General features: G+C 46.6%; 3 protein-coding genes and 1 long non-coding RNA gene across 9 annotated transcripts in view; 3 read left to right on the top strand and 1 right to left on the bottom strand.

Moving 5' to 3' along the window:
- Positions 1-17915, top strand: part of LOC143148492 (uncharacterized) — a 35265-nt gene extending 17350 nt beyond the window's left edge. The window contains exons 2-10 of the mRNA XM_076314879.1: positions 4561-4908; positions 5245-5670; positions 6040-8132; positions 8267-8525; positions 8963-9700; positions 9918-10364; positions 11391-11891; positions 14324-14983; positions 15495-17915. Coding sequence (XP_076170994.1) covers positions 4561-4908; positions 5245-5670; positions 6040-8132; positions 8267-8525; positions 8963-9700; positions 9918-10364; positions 11391-11891; positions 14324-14983; positions 15495-16952 — 6930 coding nt within the window. The 3' untranslated portion in view covers positions 16953-17915. The remainder of the gene's footprint in view (positions 1-4560; positions 4909-5244; positions 5671-6039; positions 8133-8266; positions 8526-8962; positions 9701-9917; positions 10365-11390; positions 11892-14323; positions 14984-15494) is intronic.
- The window catches only part of LOC143147833 (uncharacterized), a 74236-nt gene that overhangs the window by 39114 nt on the left and 11776 nt on the right, over positions 1-23346 (bottom strand). The gene's annotated exons all lie outside the window — the stretch shown is intronic.
- On the top strand, positions 19928-21095 carry LOC143148429 (uncharacterized). Its single transcript, XR_012992471.1, has 2 exons — positions 19928-20050; positions 20275-21095. It is a non-coding gene; the product is annotated as an uncharacterized LOC143148429 (long non-coding RNA).
- Wwk (anoctamin 8 white walker) overlaps positions 21729-23346 on the top strand; it is a 40071-nt gene continuing 38453 nt past the window's right edge. For all 6 annotated transcript variants that reach the window (XM_076313475.1, XM_076313481.1, XM_076313478.1 and 3 more), the window contains exon 1: positions 21729-22023. In XM_076313475.1, the coding sequence (XP_076169590.1) occupies positions 21822-22023 (202 nt within the window). In that variant the 5' untranslated portion in view covers positions 21729-21821. The remainder of the gene's footprint in view (positions 22024-23346) is intronic.

Consider the following 23346-nt stretch of genomic DNA (forward strand, 5'->3'; position numbering starts at 1 on the left):
TTACCGCGAAGTGAGACGGTGGTCTGTATTTCTACAATCGAATTATACTTCACTGAGCTGCAATTTCGAAAGAGGTTATTTGACCAAGCAGTTTATCGCTTTCCTTTGGGTAACAATAACGCAATTTCGTAGCTGATTACAGGGTAGAGTGTGTACTGTCGAATAGTTAAATGTTGCTTCGTTATTCGAACCGTTAAGTGCTGTTTAACTTCGTGATCGAATAAAATAACGTTGATCACGATAGCGGTTTTTATCCACGGTATAAACCTCTTGGTTAATTATCCGCAATTTCCCTTCGGTGGATAATTGAATTTTTGTTCTATTCTGGTGAGACGATAATTAATATAAAAACACGTGTAATCGCGATAATTGAGTATTAATGTATTGCTTGAACAAGAAACGCAGTTTGTTTTCTTTATGGTAGAGTAATATTCTGAATTATGCGAATCGGAGATTTATCCGTAGGAGCGTATCGGTCGAGACGCCGATTAAGTAAAACAAATATCGTTTTCCATGTTAAATGTAACGAGCGCAAAAACCGTTTGAACGTACACATCGTCTTTCAATTGCAAAAACTAATAAACAGACAATTTGTAGAACCATAATTAAATGAAACGCCGGAAATAATTCTAACAGCTTAATATAATTTATGATCTTAATTAAAACTATACGAAGGTCGTTCTAAAAGTCGCGCGTTAATTAGAGTGAATCAATTGAGTCTTAGAATTCATAAAATAGGAGAATTTAACTAAATTTGAACGAAAAGAGATCTTTCGGGCTGTTAAAAAATTTCAATCGAGATTTTGACTTAGGACAAGGTTAGACGGAGATGTAATTTTAATTGAAATTTAGACCGACCTAACCTAACTCAACGTAAATATTGTTTCAAATTTTCCACAATTGGACCGAACCTAACCTAAATCTTGGTTTCAATTTTCTCCGCCCGGTCGAGAACTAACCTAAACTTTGTTTTAAGTTTTTTTTACATAACTTGGACATAACCTAAATATTTGTTTCAATTTTTCCCGGGTATCCCAGACCTAACCTAAATCTTGGTTTCAATTTTCTCCGGCCAGTCGAGAACTAACCTAAACTTTGCTTTAAGTTTTTTTTACGTAACTTAGACATAACCTAAATATTTGCTTCAATTTTTGCCGAGTAGACCAGACCTAACCTAAATCTTGATTTCAATTTTTCTAAATCTAGTTCGGATGTAACCTAACACTCGAATTAAATTTAATTAAAAATAGATTCACGAATGGTTGATGAAATTAAGAAAAAATGACGTAAACGTTCGACGAGTTTCTTTCACTAGCGATCGAAGTCGATTTCGAAGACTCGAGTGAAAGACCCGCCGAGCATGTTCGTATAGTCCTGGTATTTATTAGAAATCACCGGTACCCCGGTTTCAGGTGGTTCGCAGTTCGTTAGCTTTGGTTGCACTCCAGATATTCCGTGGCACTTACACGAACGTCACGCAATACCAGTAATGATGATGATAATTCTTTCATTACCGCGCTAGCGAATCCATCCGGTCGTTTCTGAAATTGTTTCGAGACACGAATCACTCGCGTTTACAGGGCCGATTAATTCTTCTCACTTCGAACGCGTGACACGAGATTGGCAAGTTTATGGAAACGTTACGTTCAGCTCGACAAATTCGACATCGATGAGTCAAGCACCTAGTAATTGGAATATTATTTAGGAAATGGATTAGGACAATGGCTTTCTAGATAATATTTATTAGATTTAAAAATTAATAATTGTAACAAGTTGCTTTTAGAACGGTCGTTTTCACAGAATACGGTATTCCCCGTTTAATTGAAACTAGGCACGAAATAAAGTAGCAGCGCTCGAGGCGCCATCTATCGCCCAGCAGCTGAAACAACCTTCGTTTGATAAAACGTAAATCTTCTTATTTTTGAATATAACTCCGCAAAAATATTATCAATGGATCCATGAAATTTTCACGGCGAGAACGAGTCCAAACACGACCTCATTCCAACCATTGTTAATTACAAATTATTCGAAACACTCCTTAAAACTGTCTAAATACATTTCGGTGAAACGAGGGGTGAAAGTAGTAGAAAATATATACTTCTCGAAGCGAAATGGTTTTCGTCTTTTATCCATAAATTTTATCCAAAAAGAAAAAATTCTTTTTATCTGTTTGTTATTTTTTTTTTTTTATCTAAAATTACACAATTTTTCTTCTGGATTGGTGTACAGACGTGGCACATTGCCCGAAGTGAATCGGGGCAAGCCGACATTTGGAATTTAATTGTACTTGGAGAGAAATAATTGTTCCCACAATAGGTTTTGCACGACGGGGAACAGACCGTGATCATAAATAAATGCGTATGACGCACGACGAGTGTCCTGCACTACTCGCATTCGTTTTCGTGTTCGCAGAAGGACGACTACATTCACTCGTTCTCTCCCCTCGACCTGCGAATGCGTTATAGCCACCTACACGCGGTCAACGGCTAGAAACTTCGAAAATGTACGTTCGTAATTGCACAACAGTTGACGATTCGATGCACGAAACGTAACGAGAATTCCCCGTCGACCGAGTGCCGATTGTTCGATCGAGAGTCCGTGTTTCGAACACATCGAGTCAACCGTCAACCGGTTACAAGTTCCTCGAGTTTAATTGGAGGATTAACGGTGGTATAATTCCGTGGCAAAAAACAATTTGCGATCGCGTACGTTTCCAATTAAGAAACTGTTCGATGAAATCCAACGGTGTCTTAGAAACGAGACCTGGACGTCTGTATAATTTATTTAATCTTCGATGTTAATTTTATATATCGAAATCGAATAAAATTATAAATTATATTCGTAAAAATTCCACCGAAAGAGAATCTCTCGAAGAGGAGACATATTTGTCAATCTTTCCATCCGATTAACTTTTCGCTCGGATGGGGAGGGGTAGGAGGAGGGGGTGGAGGATTAATTCGCAATTAACAGTTTCTCGACTCTCGCTCTTTCAATTAGAAAATTCCTTCGGATCTTCGGGCGGAAAATTACGAAAGCCGACGTTTATATAAATAAAGTCGCGGTGTTTTCTAGTTTTTCTTGTCCGCGGTTTTCGTCCCGCGGTGAGACCGCGAATCTCGCTAATAGGCGCGCCAATTGAATCGTGGATAAGCACTCTCCGCGAATATTTCGATTTCTTGGGCATTTCGTGATCGCGGTTAACTTTTTTCTCCGCTTGGAACCCACCCGAGCGTGAAATCAACCGCCCCGATCGTTCCAAATACGGCTTTCAATCTTAAGTTCGTTATTATCGGATAGCAATCCAAGGCGAAGACAAACACAAGATGCGAATTATATCCACGGGGCAATGGGAAAATCGCGCGAATTCGCATTAAACGGGAATTGATTCGATTCGTGCCGCGTTAACGCAACGTTTGCGTCAGCGATGAGATATTCGTGAGATCGTGGCGACAATGATTGCACGTTTGATGGAATTATTGTAGGAATTTATTTATTAGTTAGTACCAATGGTTATGAAATAAGGGTGAATAAAGTTGTAGTATTGAATGAGGTAGTAGTAGGAACGAAACATTAAGAAATCACACTGACTACGCTGACTACACTGACTACGCTGACTATACTGACTTATTGGACTCGTGGATACCCAGTGGATATCGACGTAGAACTTCTGAGACAGAACGGCCACGATTCCAGGTCGGTTGGAGTCGATGGGGACTAGACAGGACTTATGGAACCCGATAGGGACGCGTCAGAGTCTATTGGATGGTGTAGACGATGAGAGACTTGGTTGGGGTAGTTCATCGATTCGGATGGGGGCGACTCTGAAATCGTGGAACGCTACAGAGGCGAGTCTAAGTCTGTAGGATGATGTGGTAGTGGTTTCAAACTTGTGGAACTCGAGAGAAGTAACTTTAAGTCTATCGGGTGCTATAGAGGTGATATCGAGATAGGGATGATATCGAGTGGACGCAATACAGATGGCATCAAATTGTGAATCAGGTCCATCGAATACTGCAGAAGCGATTCTAAAATTGTGTAACCCAATAGGGGTTAGAGTCCGTTGAATACTCAAAGATTTTGAGTCCGTTGAATACTGTAGGGGCAATCCCAAATGGTGAGAACCAATTGAGAGGCATTGGCGTCTATCGGACACCGTAGAGGCGCTCGTGAAACTGTGAAACCCAACGGCGACAAGTCGGAGTTTAATGGACACTACAGAAGCGATCCAAAAGTCGTGAAACCCAATAGTAATGCCAATGTATCAGGTGTCACGTATCCGGATGTAGTCTGTACCAAGTGCTTTGATTAAGAAGGAAGGTGGGAGGTGGTAAATCGTATCAAGTCGCACGAATCTGTGGTTGCCTGTATCAAGTTTCTAGAATTCGAAGTCCATTCGTATCGTGAATGCAGGTTCATCCGTGTCAGGTCTTACGAGTCCAGAGTTATCAAGTGTCCCGACTTGTCCGGTCCAATTCGAATCCCCGTTTCCTGGTCTCGTATTCCAAGTGAAAATCCAATTTCTAAACTACTCGCACCTCAGAGTTCCTGTTCCCATTCCAGATCGTGCGGAGGTGTCTGGCATTGACAATACCAATCTGCTTGATCCTGTCGGTCGAATTCGGCACTGTTCAGGCCGAACGATGGTCACGACAGGTTTCAAACAGCGAATGGATACCATTACCGGATCCAAGGGCCGCGCAAACGCAAGTTGAACAGAACAATCCGGCAGCTGGTGGGCTTCTGGCGAGCGGCACTGCCCAATTGCCCCAAATTCCTCAGCTGTCTTTGCCACCCACTCTTCAGCAACAGTATCAGGAACAGCTTCTGCAACTGCAGAAGACGCAAGAGAGTATACAGAAACTGTTGCTTCTGCAGCAACAGCTGAGGACTCAGCAGCAGCTTCTTCAGGTATGTTCAATGTCTTTCTTGGTGAATTGTTGATAGATCCTAGGTTTACAACCCTAAGAACGAATCTCTCACATGCAATACACTACGACACATCACATCGGTTAATACGAAGTCACGCATAAGGGGCAATTCGATGAAGATAATTTTTACAAAAAAAACAATAAGTGGATTTAACGAGTGCACTACGGTTTACAATGTTAAAATACTTGCACAAGTTCACTAAAGATCCGATTTGTAGATTATCGTAAACACTCTCGAACGCAAGTGTCAACTTGAGCTTCCGTATTGATTTAAACGATGATGTTGACCTCTCAACCTCACCTTTTCTTTTCTCAGTCTCAAGCATTTCTGCCGAGTGGCTTCAGCAATCCAGAGGAGGATAAACGTCAGCATCAAAGTGGATTAGGTCACTCGCAGACAGGGCCCGAATTGGCTCCAGAAGATCTCGTTCCGCCACTTCCTGCCACCGATGCGTTACCGCCGGTATTTCCAGCGCAGAACTTCCTCCATCAGAGACCACGGGCTCATCCGCCGCCCAAACAGGACGCCAATGTCCCCCAGGAGTATGGAAACCTTCCTGGTCGTGACTACAAGACCGGTCACTTGTTGCAACAGGGACAGAGTGTTGTTCAAGACGTTGGACAGATCGAGCAGATAGAGCAGATTCAAGAAAATCAACGTCAAGGGGCGAAGCACTTGAAAGAAGCGAATCAGGCCTTCTATGTGCCGCAGGCAGAGACTGGGCAAGATGAAGAGGAAGAGGTAGGTGCACTCGATTGTTGAACACCGCCAATTTGCCTCTGGAATTTTTATTCTCATCTATCGAGTGCATTCTCGAGAATGGAGAATGTTCTATCGCCCCTAGATGCTCTAATTGCACCCAATAAGAAGCTAAAATAAGGGGACGTACCTCTCTCTCTAAAAAATTCTTTCTTCTTGATCGTCTCATCTTAGTCCGAATAGTTAATCGTCATTGGACGAAGATAAATTATGTGACTCGCTACAATCCTCTTTTAACAAAGATCAAGCTAAGATTTGACCTCTTACCTAATTGGTCATTCTTGACCAATGTATCGATCCTGGGTCAAATGTCACTTCCAGCGTCGTGAAAACAACTTACCTTCCTTTTAGGTGCAGCTGGTATACGTGCCGGCGGAAACTCTGACGCAACGAGGTCAACCGAAAAGAGGACGCGGAAGAAAGCAGCATCCGCATCGGCAGCAACCACCGCAACAGCAGCAGCAGCAGCAACAGCAACAGCAGCAGCAGCAGCAGCAGCAACAGGTGCAACAACAACACCACCAGCACCATGAGAACCAAGGTGTCGAGCAACAGCCTACGATTCCACACGAGCAGGACACGTTCACTCGACAACTGTTGCAACAGATACAGATGGAACGCGAGGAGAAGACACAGTTCCTGAAGGAAGAACGGCTGAAGGAGATCGCCAGGTTAAACGAGGAACAGAGAGTGCTTGAAAGGAAGGCACGGCTACAACAGGAGGCCCTTCAGAGGGAGCAAGAGCTACAGAGGCAACGAGAAGCGGAGAAGAAGAAGAAGGAGCTGGAGAGGCTGGAGGAGATGGCGAAACAAAGAGAGCTGGAAAGGATTCGCGAAGCCAGGGAGAAGCAACGATTGGAGGAGCTGGAACGAAGACGATTGGCCGAGATTCGAGCGAAGGAGGAGAAACGAAGAGCAGAGGAAGCTGCCAGGCAAAGAGAAGCCGAGAGGCTGGCAGCCCTAGAGAGGCAGAAGGAGCTGGAGATTCAAGAAACGTTGAAGCAACAGAGGATCCTGGAGAAGCAACGCGAGGAAGAGGCGAGAGTCACCAGTTCCTTGAGCGAACACTCTGATGTCCAGGCGCAGGCTTTACCACTAATCAGGGACCAGCAGGAGTTCCATCGTCAACATCTCGCTGAGCCGGCGAAACCGGTTAGGAGCAAAGTTCGAACTAGGCATCGTACGCGGAACCAGTACCTGGAACAACAGGGCTATCATCGTGAACCGACGACCACTCCATCACCTAACCAGCCACCTCTGTCGGTTTACATGGGGAACTCTCATTCAAAGGCGACATCCGCTAGAGTGTCAGATGTTTTAAAGATACTGAAGGACGCCAAGACGATCGCTGTCCTAGACACGGTTGGTCCAGATACGCCACAGGTCTTCGTAGGTCCTACTAGTCTAGACCCACCGAACGGTTATGCCAAGTTCGATCTGCCTTATCTGTCGTCCATCGATCACAACCGAGTGGAGAGGAAGGTGGACAAACTACCCTTTTTTGTCGCACCCCTCAGCTTCGATCCTCCACCAGGATACTCCAAGATCCCCTTCCCGTCACCACACATCGGGTCGGTGGTCGTGAACACCTTGGACAACACTGATCCCAAGGACGGTGATGATCAGAATCCTAGTCCCACTCCATTGATCGAACCCAACTCTTACCTCGATGGATTGGACGGCGCTCTAGACTCCACGACTGCTTTGTACGAGCCCCAGACCACCGTAGGGTACTCCCCGGAAGTGTCTAGCACCCCTAAGTACGAGCAAACATATTCAGCAACCCCATCGTCTGGATACTCCGGTTCCAGGTTCAGGTTTAGGCAGTTTTACGGTGACAACAAGCCAGCCTCTGTGATCAGCACCGGCTACTACGAGGATCAGAGACCTACCACGAGGAAGCACAAGTATTACGATGAAAACGTGAGAACCACTGAGAATCCTATTCAAAATCCCAAAGTAGAGGCTTCGGTGAGTCAAATAGAGGAGATTTCATACTCCACTACACCGAGCTTCAAAGATGAGTCGGTTGGCCCTCAAGATCCTTCCACCAAGGGTCAGGATCTGGCCGCCCAGCTAGCGCTGATAAACCAGGAGCTGGCTCAGCAGAGAGAGGCTCAGAGATATAATCCTGGGGGACAGTATAGCCAAGACGGTTCACAGTCCACGAGTGGTTTGAGTAATAATTTCGAGAGCGAGATATCCGCGGGTGATCTGAACGATGTCGTGAGGACTCCTGTTGGACCAACGCAGTACAGTCTGCCTGCAGAGTTACCGGCAATCTCGCCACATTTACCTGGCTTGGTGAACTCCCTGCTGGACAAAAACGAGGCTAAATTGCAAGTTAGCACGGTGGCTACCACCATAGCACCCAGCACGACCACTACCACCACGACCACCCAACGTACTCCTACAACTACATATAGGTCACGTGGGCGTCAAAGGTACGTCTTTTATGCAGAAACAATGAACGTAATAAGAATACTCGAATAGTCCAGGTTCAATCTGAGTCATTGATGTGAACTAAGGAATCGACTTTAATCATGGTAAGGCTAACATGGTATTCTGTTGATCTTAGGAACAGAGTCTCCTCCACGAGATCAAGGACAACGACACAGGCCTCGTCTACAAAGACGAACACCGACAGAAATCGAAGACCGTACAACAGATCTAGGTCCAGGTTCACGACAACTACTGAAGAGTATCGCGAGACGGCATATGAGTCGAGTAAATCCAAGATCCCAGAGACGACATTGAAATACAGCGTAGAACACAGAAGACCGTCCAGCAGAACGCAAAAGTACAGGAATCGGGATAAGGCCCTTCAACAGGCTGAGGTACATCCGGTATTTACAAACGTCTGTCAACGTACAAAAGTGTATCGAAGTGGGACATAACCCAGACCAATTTAAACGGTGGATCGAAAACTAAAGTCGAGTTAAAAAATGGCTATAACTGTATCTCGGGACCAAGGTTAGATAGGACCCAGAACGACCTCTTCTCGTCGTTTTTGTATGTCCCAATTTATCTCAGAAATAGATTCCACTTTGATACACCCTATATCTTAACAGTGTACCCTCTCTGGTTAGAATTCCTTCAAATTGTTCACACCTTCCGGTAATTCCATTTCATCAAATTGTTCAGAGTGTTACTGTCTCGCCGAACTTTTACTCGGAGAGCATCCCTCGGCTCCGTTTCATTAAACTTTCAATTGCCAGCTGCTTGAAAATCGATTTCGAAACACGCCACTATACCGTCTTACTGTACACAGCAGATCCTCGGACAAAACCAAGATCCTCAGACACAGCAGGCATACGAGAACATTTCCCACGGCGATACCGGTTCTCCGCCCACGGGGAACGCATACCTTCAACCGAGCGGTCCGGACACGAGTCTACGTCAGCTGGATCCATCCTCGAGCTTGAATGACTACTCCCCTGAGAACTATCCCTCCACCACTGTAGTCAGCACCACCGAGAACTATCCATCGTCGCTTCGCGACGTGATGGTGAATCACGGGTCTCCGTTGGTCTCTGAGGATTACTCGAGGCATCAGAACTATCCCCAGAATCTTCCGGAGCAATCGCAATACCGCGGGGGCTACGATCAGGCCACCTTGGAGCACACCGGGCTGGAGAAAACACCGGTGAATGGGTTTAATTATCAGGCTCAGAACGGGGAGCCACTGGAGCAGGGTATCCTCCAGAGACCGAAAGATTATCAACTGGACGGTAAGGCCGAGAACAGCGACTTCGATTTGGCTACCACTCCGGATCCACGAACTAGGATATCCGATGAGCAACGTTACTCCTCCATTTACGAGGTGAACGTAGCGCAAACCCAACCGGAGTACAGTCTCACCGGCCAGGATAATCTTCATCGTTTGGAGAGCGAGAAGATTCAGAGCAGCGTGGTAGATCCCAACAACCCGCCGATATTCGTGCCCCTACCGGAAAATAAGCAGGAGGACTACGAACTGCCTGTTTCTTCCACGGAGATTCCTCTGTCCGATGTAAGTGAACTGTTAGAAAACGAATGTTGACGGTTGATCAAAGAATGTGTATGTAGGAACAGAGTGACATCTTGCGAGCATGGATGTCCGATGACAGCGTCACCAGAGTAAGAATACGAATGAGTGCAATAGATACTAAATTCTTTTTTGTATCTTTCTGCTCGCACTTGGGCAATTCAATGTCCCTCGTAATAAAGATTCCAACTTTCGATTCCAGATGACGACTGAGACCACCACAACGAGTACCACACCGGTGGTAATACGTCAACGACTTAGGGGACGGGTCAGTACCCGTGTGCACCACGAACCCTCCGTTCAGACACGGAACAGAGGCTCGCAGGACGAATACGTTCGTTTCAATGTCGTCAATCAGGATTCCACGAGGACCTCGCACACCAGACAACGAAGCAGACCCAGAACGCGTTCCCAGAGCCACGGATCCCAGGTACAAACGGATGGCAACGAGTACATCAAGATCCACGCGGTGCAGCAACATAAACAGGTCGCCACCACGACATCAGCGCCATCTACGACCACCACAACCGCTGCACCGGTGGAGGAGGACATCGATTACGGATTTATAAGGCCGCCGAACTTCCGTCCGGTGCATCCGGTGGACAACAGGTACCCGGCACCTGTTACCTACCGGCCCCAGCTCTCAGAGGTGAGTGACTTTGTATAGTGCTTCCTTTCGCGGAGTATCATGGTGAAACTCGAACGGACGTAAAATAAATTGCGAACATTTCTGGAGTTCAATGTGCAGATGATTCGCTCACAACAGATCAATTTTTCTTCGAGGAGAAAGGTTGTCTTGTGCGAGGTGACAAATGGTAAGGGTCTTTTCGTGGAAAATGTCGTGGGACACTTGTACGGTTACGGTCGTTGTCCGAACGATGTTCCTTCATATTTTCAACACGATGTAGACATCTCGGTGTGTCGTTTATCATTGTAGTTTACGAATATATTTAGACCAAACGACACCTTACGGATTCCTCTGTTTATTACGCAAGGGTAATCGAAAGAAGGAGATCGATAAAAATATATATTCGAGGTTAGATTTAATAACTTCAGCCGCACCTGGTCTTTTAGAGACAAGAATACTTAGATGATCGTACACGGAGTTACTAATTAGGTTTACTTACACTGCTTCAGTTGTACTCTGCCTTTTACATACATATGTACACGTTCGTTATAGATACAATGTGATGCAATGAGTTCGATAATAATATATTCAAGGTTAGGTTCACTACTGACACTTTGATTGTCTTACCAACTTCAGCCACACCTCGCTGTTTTGCAAACACATTGTTCTACAGGGTGATCCAAGAAGTTCGATAATAATATATTCAAGGTTAGGTTCATTACTGACACTTTAGTTGTCTTACCAACTTCAGCCACACCTCGCTGTTTTGCAAACACATTGTATTCAGAATAATCCATGAAGTTCGATAATAATATATTCGAGGTTAAGTTCACTACCAACAATTCATCCGCACCTCGACCTTCGCAAAACTCGTATATTCGTTATATACAGATTGATCCAAAAAGAGTGCTCGAAGAATTTAAGGTTACGTGTCACGTTTAAGGTTATGAATCTATACCTTTTATCTATACCTAAATTCTTTCGCCTCCGTCTCGTGCCACTTCGTATTATACGCAAATCGTGTCACAAAAAACCATCCTTCGACAGGTGCCGCAGCAATCCTTGCTACCCAACGACGAGACCGCTGAATCGAGTCCTCCGCAGACGCAGCTGCTGAAAATCCGTCAGAAGTACCAACCAACGCCCATACGACGCTTACAGGGGAAACCCACGACTCTACCACCGCCGACGACTCCGTTGACCGAGGCCACGACCACAACCGAAAGAATACTTGTTGCCACGGTGTTACCGGACGACGCTATATACACGGTGAGACCGAAATCTCGACCCGACGAACCGAAACAAACGCGAACGAGGACCCGAATTCGACGACCTGGAAAGAAACGTGTGTCCACCACCAGCACGACCGAGTCGGTACTGGAGGCTCACAACGAGTTACCGCTGGACGAGAATTATCCACGTATAGCGCCACAGGCGTCCACCACCGAGCAACAACCGACACTGTACGACGAGAACTTCGACGCGTCGCAGTTCCCCCCACCCCGTAATCCAACCGGTCATCAGTTCTACGAAACCTCCAGCGAGAACGTGAGTGTCCGATAACAGCCTCGTGTGCCACGGATTACAGGGGAGTACGCCGCGCTCGGAGCGCGCTAATGGGACGCCGTGGCCCAACTTGTGATTAGAAATTCGAGCGCGCGCACCACGAGAACGTACTACCTTGCCTTTGGGCGGCGCTCCGCTTCGAGCGGTTCCTGTTTTGCTTTATCGGTTCTGGCATGCGAACTCGTCGCACCGTGGAACGTGACCAGTACCGGGGGAGGTGGAGGAGAGGATAATGGTCGTGCTGCGACTCGTGATATGTAAATTTTACAACGGAGCCTGGCATCTATTTTTCTTTTCTTTTCTTTTTTCTTTTCTTTTTTTTTTATATTCGAAGGGTGTTTACAATTACGGATCGATGGATAGAGATACTGCGAGGGGTTTGAATTTTTAAGCAGTATGAGAACAGGTAGAAATGCAGTCGAGAGTACCCGATACGTACGACTGTTAGTTTTAGGTAGTTGCGTAAGTAGATATTTGTAAGCGCTTTTTAAAAAAGAGGTTAGGTTCTTTTGTCGAATGGAAATAAAATTTCGGTACCGGTGGATGCACGAGCGATAGTTACAGTTGTTGTTTGAGAAAACGGTATGGAAACGAGTAGGTACTAATTCATTTGGGACAAAGGATGACACTAAAGGTGTAGAGGTTCTGCAAATTTTTAACGTCGAATATCTCCTGAACCGTTAACTATCTACGATTAAAACCGTACATCATTGGCTTCGGTGTTTGAAGCACTACCGATGTGCAAAATTTCATTGAAAACTTAGGGTCACAGTTGGGTATGTCTCCTTGTAAGAACTCCTGTATCCCTTTCGTAAATGGGTGATTTGAAACGTCCCTGGATAAAAGATCGATATTGGTCGACAACTAGAATAGAACCGAAAGTTTCGAGTTTGCTTGTTATATTTGAAACAAACATAGCATGTAGGTCACGAATTTCGAACTCCTGGATTCAAGCTCGGTACATAAGGATGGTAATTCCAGAACCGTTACATCCATCCTTCGAAACAATATATTTCCTCGTGAGTGCCCTTTAGTGACCTTGGATCACCTCCAATCGTAGGTTATTGTATTCGTCTTCGCAAGCTTAATTTATTAGAAGGTAAATAATGCATCATTAAAATTGCAACAAAATTAATGACCTTAAAATGTCCTTGGCGCCTCCCCAGCCCCCATAAACTGTAGTCGGGTAGTGAACTCGACGCCTTTTATGTAAATAAATCGGAGAATTTTCGTGATTTAAAATATCTCCTACTTATTCTGTTGTTGGCACTTAGTTAATTTGGAAACACACCACGCTTCAACGTTGTTATTACACATTTCACGAGTATCTGGATGGTTGCCCTATCGACACCGAACCGTATTCCAATACCGACGGGACGCTCTTCATTCAAAGTGGAATAACACGGTGAAAAAAAATCGTACACCAACTTTTAAGGTACCATTGTAAAGAGCAGACTTCGACCATAAGATCCCAGTAATGTTAAATGCGTGAAAAATTTTTCGAACGATCAGGCCTGGTTTGAAGTTTTTCAATTTTTTTTTTTAGAAGATCGTCCTCACTTTTTCAATCGTTCTCGATGTAAGAGAATTTTTCAGGAAAATTCAATCCAAAGACACGAAAGCAGAGGGTTCGATCTTTAAAATGACCCCATGAACGTTAACCTACGACTATTTCTCATCAAATTACATCGATTCGAAAATTGATACCCTCTCGGTCAAGTGTCCTTTGAACTTTTGAGGATTATTTACAAAATATCTAAAGAACTAACAGTAAGTGCAAGACCGGATGGTAAGGGGCAGTGCCTTTCGGAGGTCCCCAGCAGTGATGCCAGGTTCCCTGCTATTGCTCTGACTCAACTTTCGCGCCATTGGCTGGAACAAGAGTGGTAAAGAGGGAACCAGACCCAAGGGGCTCTTTCTCCACTCGGTGATATAAGAGGAGCTCCAGCCAATCGCTGTGTGGTAGCAGGGTATCTAGCATCCCTGAGTCCCAGCTGCCCTTGTCTACGTACAAACACTCTACACGGTACCATACAGTGGGTGGTCAAATTATACTAAACACTTTGAAGTTGCTATATATCTGAAATTTGATCAAGAATGAAATTGTCTTCAAAATGATACTTTGGTTCTTCAGAAAATTATATTGTTACATTCGTAACAACATCTTACAATTACTATAAAATCTTTCATACAGCATATCGTCTTTTTCCAATTGCAAAAGCTTCGAAACAAGTTGCAGGTCGTTCTCACGAATACGGTACAATTTTAAAAAAAAACAAAGTATCCTTTTAACGTAATCTTCGACCGAATTTCAAACACGTGCACAGCTTCGAGGTGTTCCTGATAATAATATAATCACCCGCCGTAATTGTTCCGAATCGAAAAATTCCTGATCCCAGGGTTTCTCGTTCCAGTACCCCTCCGAGTTCGTCCTGAACTTCGGCAACTACCCGGAGCAGGGCTCGCAGCGGGAGGAATACGATCAAACGCAGTTGGCGAGCAGCGCCTCGAGGAAGTACAGCCAGGCTGCTAGGGCAAACCCGTCATCGTCATCGTCGGAGGACACCGGCCCAACCACTGTCGACATTTACGGCGCCGAGAGCCAGTGGTCCACGAAATTGACGCGGACCTCGTTCCAGCCTAGCGTGGCGGTAAACCAGTTGACGGGGGGCGTGGCCACGAAGCCCCGCGAATGGTACCACGAATCACTGAAGGACATCGGCGCCCCGGAGATAATCACCGCCGCCCCCGATGTCTCGTCGGTCACTCTGGTCGTCACCTCGGACGACAAGAGGAACGAGGAGACGGTGGACGAGGAGACCATGTTAATGGGCACCACGGTCTTCGGTAGAAAGACAGGGGCGACGGATCACACGGAGGGGATGACGAACGCGACGACGAGCAGCGTCACCGGTGCGCCGATTGCGCGAGACGGGAACGTCATCGAAGCGGAAACGACTCGCGGAGCGGAATCATGGTCGATAGACGGGGCGGAGAGTTCCACCGAGCAACAGACTACTATCGATTTCGTGAAAACTCAGAAGAAAAACACCGACCCTTCCCCCGCTAGGAAGGTAAGGCTCGAGGATAGGGTGGGTGGATGGGTTAAATATAATCAAGGTTTACCGAGGAAGAGTTTTCAAGACGCGTGCACACGCATAGCGGTCGGAAGCGTTGAGACGCTTATCGAGGGTGACATTCATTCGGGAGGGAATATTCCGCGGTTTGATGACTCATATCGTGGAGGAAGTGGGTGATCGTTGTTCGCTGTCTGCGTTAGGGAAAAGGGTTGAAATTTTTTTGACACGATAGGGTAGTTTGGATCTTTGAAAATAACGTAACATAGGTTAGATTTATGAAGTATTATCTATGAAAATTCCATCGAAATTACCTTGTTCTTCTTTTTGGTAATTTTCTGTTCTTGAATCCACGGTTATCCTTGGCAACAATATACTCAACCGAGTCACTTATAGTACCATTTGTTTTCTTACAATGTACGTTGAAAGAACGAGAAGTGATCGGTACACCTAGTGTAGCGATGTATCGAAGACACCTTGTTGGAGAGAAACGATTATTTCGTTCCAGGGCACACGGAGGAGACGAGTTCGGGTGAGGGTCAGGCCAGCGGTGGACGACTTCGTCACAGCGGAGTCTCAGCACTTCAATTCCGCTGTGAACGGTTTGATTCGCGAGCAGTACAGATACAATCCCATCCGAGAGTCCAAACTACCCACCACCGATCCAAGTTTCTCGGAACAGTCGGTGCTGGAGGACTTCCTGACCGAGATCCTCAAGGAGGAGAAACCTAGGAGGACTACCACCACCGAAATCCCAGAAGTGGCCTGGACCATGTCCCCTGCGTTAACTACACCGATAATTATACCCGACGACGCCGTGGAGACCACCACGAACGAGTACCAAGCAACCGTAACACCTACAACGGACGATCCACGTGAAACCACCACCACCAAGTACTACGAGGACATCACGCAACCGGCCCAAGACGAATCGAAGGGAAAGAAGAATCCATGGGAGGAGGGACAAGTCGACGAGGGAAAAATATCGAGCGACCAGGACCTCTGGGAGTTGTCGAAGACCGAGAAATACGACAAGAAGAGCATCCAAGAGGCTCTGGATCTAGGTTTTCTGGCCGAGAGGTACACCGCTAAGGAGAACGACGTTGACAAACTGAACGACGAATTGGGAACGGCTCAGAGCGACGAGGAGGTAGTCGCCAGGTCCCGGTTAAGGACGATCGACGAGGACAATTTAACGAAGATCGACCCTCCAAAGGAGAACGTGTCACAGGAGGAGGAAGATCGAGGGTCCAGGGACGAGGACAATTATGCCTACCCGAAGAATCATAGAGCGAAGTGGAGCGAGGTAAGGTATCCGTCAGCCTTCGATCGCTCCCAAGCATCGACCCGTAAACGTGACCCCAAGACCAGCCTGAAATCCTCGTCTATACCGGGCCTGGTCACCAAGAACGAGGGCGACACCAGTGTGAAGACACTGTCCGATTACGTGAAGGCGATCTTCGACACCATGAAGAGCGTCGAGGAGGAGACCACCGTGGCGGACACCGAGAGACCTGACATCCCCACAACTGTGCAAATCACCACGGAGGTTCCAGAAGAGCTGGAGAATCCCACGACGAGGATTCCAGAGGTTGGTGTCACCACGCAGATGTCGATGACAGAGGAGGCAAAGACGATTGGCGATACGGAAACGAGCACTGAGCCGGAGACTCGAACGACCGAGGCGACAACGAATATCGACCTGGAGAATGCAACAACCTTGGGTAGGGTCACCACGACCCTGGAGAGCGTGACCAGTTCGACGACCGAGCGTACGGTCACGGAACTGCCTACCACCGCGACACCAACAACCATCGGTACCACGGTGGTGAACAACGCGACAGAATCGATCCTAGGAAAGGTTCTGCGGACTTCGACCACCACAAAAGTCTCCCACATGACGGAGATCTGTTACAGGGGACGTTGCGTAATGACCAGGCCCAGCCAGGACGATCGGTTCAGATGAAGGGAACGACAGGAGGCGCTTCCCTCGATAATCGTCCCGCCCCCTCCACCCCCCTCCACACGCTACTCGACGCTGTAAGAGCCAATGGTAGAGATTCGCCAGGGGGCCTCTAATCGCGATCCTCGCGCCACCTATCCACACTTATTTATTTACCGAGATCCGATTTCCACGCGCGTCGATACGCGAGATTTCTCGACGTGTCCCCGCGTAAGGGACGAGTTGCTTTCGGTTCGCCAAATACGTAATTTCATCGGAGTAATCCTCATCGAAGTAACGTTAAAAGTTCGAGCTCTTATCGTCGATTTCCCCTGTAGGTCGAGTCGTCTTTCTACCGTGGTGTAAAAAAAAGGACGAGTGCGCGAACAGCGAAAACTTTTTTTTTTTTATAGGTTAGGAAAGCGTTCGGGGCGCGTCGCGGGTCACCGATACCGAGATTTCTCGCGGTGTCTGCGCGTAGAGAATGCGTGTACGCGTAGAAGGAACGAGTTGCTTTCGGTTCACCAAATGCGTTATTTTTATCCGAGTTCTCCTATTTACAGTAACGTCAAAACTTCTTATCGTCGATATCCCTGTACACACCGAGTCGCATTTCTCGCGAGTGTAAAAAGGACGAGCGCGTGAAAGTCCGCGAAACAGCGAGAGCATTTTTTTTTTTAGGTTAGGTAAGCGTTCGTTGGACATCGCGGCTAGGTTAGGAATAATGTATCGATACCTGGACACGGTGGCTGCGAATCGATCGTGAGACGTTTGTGTAAACAAAAAAAATAAAAAAAAAACAACCGGACTTTCCGGACGGCCATTTTATTTTTTTTTTGGTCGTAACCGGAAACGGTGACTCACGTGACCGTGCCGCATCGCTTTGAACGATAGGAGGGCCGAGTCTTATTTAACTGAAATTACCTACCGCCCACTGTTGGTACACGTGTAAGTTAAACGTTTAAGTATTTTAATAAAAACATCGGAAAGCAATAGCGTCGTTTGCACGCAACCCAACCCTGGAGTCCTTTGACCCTTGGGACAGGTCAACTTACCGCGCGTACGTCCCACGCTTATCGGCGATCGTTAAGGGACAGTGTTGCTCGTAAATCGAGGCAATTCAAAAAGAGCTGGAAACTTTCCAAAATGTATCGAAGTACGTTTGCTTCAATGCACCGAAAATTTTATGATATTTGAGATTTTTTTTTAAAAGAGAGAGATTATTGAAGTTATAAATTTCACACTTTGTAAATATAATTTATTTCTATTTTGTTCACCAATGGGGAAGAAATTTTTCATGCGTAAACAAATAATTCGATCCAAGTGATACACGGTAGTAATTTTCAAAAAATTAATTTTCGGTTCGGTTTACTAGAAAAAAAACTGGTAGGAAACTACTAGGAAAAAACTATTGGGAAATACTGTGGATGAGAAAGCTCTGAGAAGAATTGAAGAAGCGGTCATTAAAGGTAAAGGGATTAAATGACTCAGTGGGAAACAGTGCCGAGGGTAACGTTTCTCTTATTGTACCCTTGATGTTGTTCCTATCCGAGACTTCACGGGGATAATCTGTCTACGGTTTCCTTTCAAACGGACAACTTCAACGAGCAATCGTCCCTTTGCATTAAATTGAGCCAACAAACTCTGGCTAAAGTTGAATGGAGTTTATCAACCCAGCTTCGTCCTTTCTAATTAACCTCCTGGTATTTTTTTTTTTTTTTTATCAAAAATCTCTCAACGATTGTCGAACTGTTCTAAACGTAACCTTTATTACCGTTATACGATCTAACAATCATTGTTACGTACGCCGCTCGCGTTTACATAACCTAAAAAAGGAGGGAAAACTTCTAATTGCTCCAGTTTCGTCGCGAGTCGACAAATCGAACACAGCCCCGGACGAAGTCGAAAATACACATATATCCCGTAAAAGTATCGGGCGATGAATCGAACGACGCATCGATAGAATTAATTGAAGAAAAAAAAAAAAAAAAATACCGAACGCGTCATTCTCCCGCGATGTTAATTATTTTTTTGCGCGAAGAAACACCGGTTAAATACGACACATTCGTCAAGTTCGGGCATTGAATCGGTCTTTCGACCGATACGATTCAATTACGTCATTCGTTCGATCATCGTACGTACTCGATTCAGTACCGAAATTCCTGGTTTGTTTATCGATGCGCGAACGGTTCGTGAAAGCCGTCACGTTCGACGGTGAGAATTATCAAAGCGTGCCGGAAGTCGCATTACGATCATTTTCCAATAGCAACGCTCACCCAGCCCCGTCATGGCAGATTGCATTCAATCGAGGGACGAGCATCGATTCCCTTCAATATCTGTGCCAGGAGAACGACACCGGTACCGTTTCTGATGGCCACTTCAGTTCCGGAAATAGGAAATAATCTGCTCGACGGTGTCTCGGAATAGACTAACAACGGTTGAATTTAGAGCGTGCCCTTGACACCGTGGAAAGTGTCAATTTCCCACGTCAGGGGCTCTCTAATGCCGTACACTTTATTAACACGTTACACCCGTTAGTGCGTATCTCCAATGCTCGTCGCGAACTTCTAACTCGAAAACGCGGTTCGATCGCCGAGTACAATCACATTTTTCAGGTTACGTCACGACAGCGAACCGACGCTCGCAAATCGATTGACCGTGAATATCGATTTTACGTACACGTATCTCGATTCAATCGAGCAATCTATTTATTTCCATCGCGAATGTTTTATCGGTCCCAACAGCGGAACGATTATCACTTTACGATAAACAAATTTCATTCGGTTTTTGCGTTACGATATTCTATACGATTTCGCACGCGATCGAGATCGTTCGAGATTGCCGTACAAAACACGAAAGTTTGACTACAGGAAAACGAGAAAGGTTAGGCAGGGGTGCCAATCGACCCTATGGATCGTGAATATCGATTTTACGAATATCTCGATTCAATCTTAGTCTATTTCTATTGCGAATTTTTTATTGGTCAGCTAGTGTCCAATGAAAGGTCGACGGTTTTGGGTCGTGAAAAATACATCTATAAAAAACAGAACATTTCGAGTATAAAAGAGAGGTTAGACAGGAATGTCATCCAAGCCGATTGACTGCGAATATCGATTTCACGGGTATCTATTTGTTTTTGTTTCGAGTGTGTTATTGGACGGTGGGAGTTTCAGCGGAAGTACGAAATAAATTTCATTGAATTTTTGTATAACGATATTTCGTACGATTTCTCGCGCGATTGAGAGGGTTCGAAATTGCAGTGTGTTGTAGAAAATTTCGGGTATAGGAAAGCGAGAGAGGTAGACAAGAGTGAGTGTTAAGCGAGTCGTTAACCTAATTTTTATAGGGCACGTGTATACGAGGCTCTCGGTGGTATCACATGGTCTGGAAAACTGCAAGGGAAGGAGAGGAACGAAAAAGGTGGCTCGTATCGTAGCGTAGTCGAGCGGAAAATGGCGTTGCACGCGATCGATCGCGAGTCTCGTCTGAAGTTCGCCGCAGATGGCGAACCTACGCGAAAATGTTTCCTTGTTCCGCGGCACCGACGAGACTGAGTCACGGAGCATCGACATCGACGACGCAGTAGTATGAGTACAAGTTTTACGCGGTGAAAATTTTATTCGAATTTCACGATATAAAATCAAACGAACGACACAGTGACCAAAGTTTATTTCGAGCCTATTTGACACGAAATTTTAATTAGAAAAAACACGTAAACTAATTAAGATTGTAGTTACACCCGTATCGGACAACCAGCGTAACTATTGTACAATTGATTTGAATTGGCCACCTTATTGAAATTAGCCACGAGTATTTCTTTCGCGATTCGATACGCCTAGGAGGGGGGAAAAAATAAACGAAACCAGAACTAGTTCGACGCGAGCAATAGTTAAGAAAGAAATCTTTCAAGTGCCCCAAATCTCCACCTAACCTCAACTGAACGATACCTGATCTCACTTTGACTTCGCGTTTCCTACCGAAACATTATCCCTGACATGTTTCCCGAGAAATTTTCCTAAAATATTTCAACGGTTTAACAAACCTTTTATCAATTTATGGGACATCGATCGATTACTCTTGGTTAATTAATACGATCAATTACCAACCAATTAATCGTAACGACTATTGAACCGTTTAATCAATGAAGCTAATTACCAGCAGCTGATGGGCCAATAATCACCAATTATTGATAAGATTTTGAACAATAGAATTATTAAAATTATCGACTGTATAACTTTCGTGATTTTGCAACTGTTGAATTACTATTACCCACCAACCATTTCGATCACGATACATAGATTCTCAAACCGAGAGTTATTTTCTTCGCGTACAATAATCCTTGATCTCCATCGCTTGCGAACATCGTTGGTCTCTCGTATTTATATTTACATTCCCATTTAACACGTGTCAATGGGAGCTCCACGAGAGAAAACGATCGTATACGCGACTCTCGTTTTCTTTCGAATGCGAAAAAGGAATCAATCTTTTTACCGTTCGATGCACACGATTCGTGAAAATCGCCCGACGATCCCTGTTCTTGAACTTTAATCGTAGCGAGGGTGTTCGTGCGTGGACGTCGATCCGATTGGTCCCCGTGATCCGTACGATCGCCCCGTGGAAAGGAAAACTTTGAGAAATCGGTGACGTTCCAACGGAAATTCGGTTGCCTCGGTGGGCCGCCGAAAAATTGATTCCGGTGGCGGTGTGCGCGGCGACGGTGGCGCCACCGCGCGGTCAGCGCCGCGGTAGCCCGCAACGAGTACCCGAGGAGTGGTGGGAGCGAGACAGACGGCCGAGAGAGGCGAGCGAAAGGGGTCGTGTAGAGGGAGCGGGTTCAGTTCAGGCGCAAAGATCCTCGGTTAAGGACGCGACGGTCCTGCTAATCGGGACATTATGCCAGGCGGCGAGGGGTCCCCGATCAATCTCCTCGACCACCGTGCATCGACCACCTCCGGCGAGTGCGCGAACAGTGACGAAGATGAGAAAACGACGGGCACCGTCAGTACCGTTTCTAGTACGATGACAACCGCCCTCGCGGGCGACGGACTCAGACGGAGGAAGGTCATACACGCGGCCAAAGAAACTCTCGACAAGGGTGAGTCCCCCTTGGTTCATTTCTCACGGTCGACGCGCACACACACGAACGTGTCCCCCCGGTGCACCGTTTTTTTCTTCTATTTCTCTCTCTCTCCTCCCTTTCTCCCCCTCTTTCTCTCTCTTTCTCTCTCCGCGCGTCGTTTTCTGGTACGATGTAATACCCCCTCCCCCTTCCCGAAGACCACCCTACAACCTCTCGGTTTCGAGTGCATCCTCCGGGCGATAAACACCGAACATAATGACCCCTCTGTTGGATCGTCTTGGCTCGTCGACGCCGAACGATACCCGCGAACGAGCCTCCGTGCGCTTCGTGGCGAGAAGAGAGGAGAGACTCTCGCCTCGCCTCGCCTCCCCCCCTCCACCTTTCTAAGCCCCGTCGCCGCGCGCGCTGCGCGCAGCGACGAATGCGGTGGGGCACGGTGCGCGCGGTTCTTCGCTGTGCCGTTACAGGTACGTGTGCACTCGGAACGGTGTAAGGGCCGAGAGGTTAAGCGGTCGGATTCTCTCTTCGGTTACGAAACCTCGCGCAATAGGTTCTCGCGACACCGGGGGGGAGGAGTGTATGTATACGTGCAGGAGTGGGGGAGACCGCACGGGTGCTCCGTGCACCCGATCACGGACGATGATTTCTCTAGGGTTACGGCCGCTTATTTTCGCTGGTAAATCGATTCACCTTGCCGAAAATCGTTCCGTATACACGCCCACTACGCTCCCACCTTCTTCGTTTTCGTCGCGAACGTCACACCGTCGACAAAGCGCGAGCTTTTATTCCTTCTTTTTTTTCTTTTCCAACTTTCTTCAATTCGACGCGAGGCTCGAGAGCGATGCAGCGTTGCGAGAGAAGAGTAGTGGGGGGTGGGGCGGGATCTGGATACGCGTTGTGTACATTTCGTCGAAGAGACGTTTCACGGACACGTTGGTACGAAGTGACCGAACCCCGAGGGCGAGTAACGTGGTTGGCTTGGATCCACAATGGTGCCACTTCACGGGCCTCGAGCGCGCCTCGAGTGCGCCTCGAGTGGTTCGCTATTGGCGGAGGCAGCTTTCTCGAGAGCCGCAGGGTGGGGGGGGCCGATCGAAATGTTTAGGAAATAAGAATTCGGTGGAATGCGTGCGGTCAACGGCGAGCGTGCGGCTCGTCGGTGAGCGTGACTGTACTCGCCAGGGTGAGTGTTCTTAAGAGCAACTAGAACGCGATGAGAGTGCAGTTTAGAACGAGGAGTTACGGAGGAGCGAGAGCTGCCCTAACGAGTTGAACGAGTTTAGAGCAGCCAGGGTTGAGTTCCGGTGTCAGATCGTGGACAGGGACGATTGTTCCGTT

The sequence above is a fragment of the Ptiloglossa arizonensis genome, chromosome 6 (genome assembly GCF_051014685.1).
Source record: "Ptiloglossa arizonensis isolate GNS036 chromosome 6, iyPtiAriz1_principal, whole genome shotgun sequence".
Taxonomy (NCBI): Eukaryota; Metazoa; Arthropoda; class Insecta; order Hymenoptera; family Colletidae; genus Ptiloglossa; species Ptiloglossa arizonensis.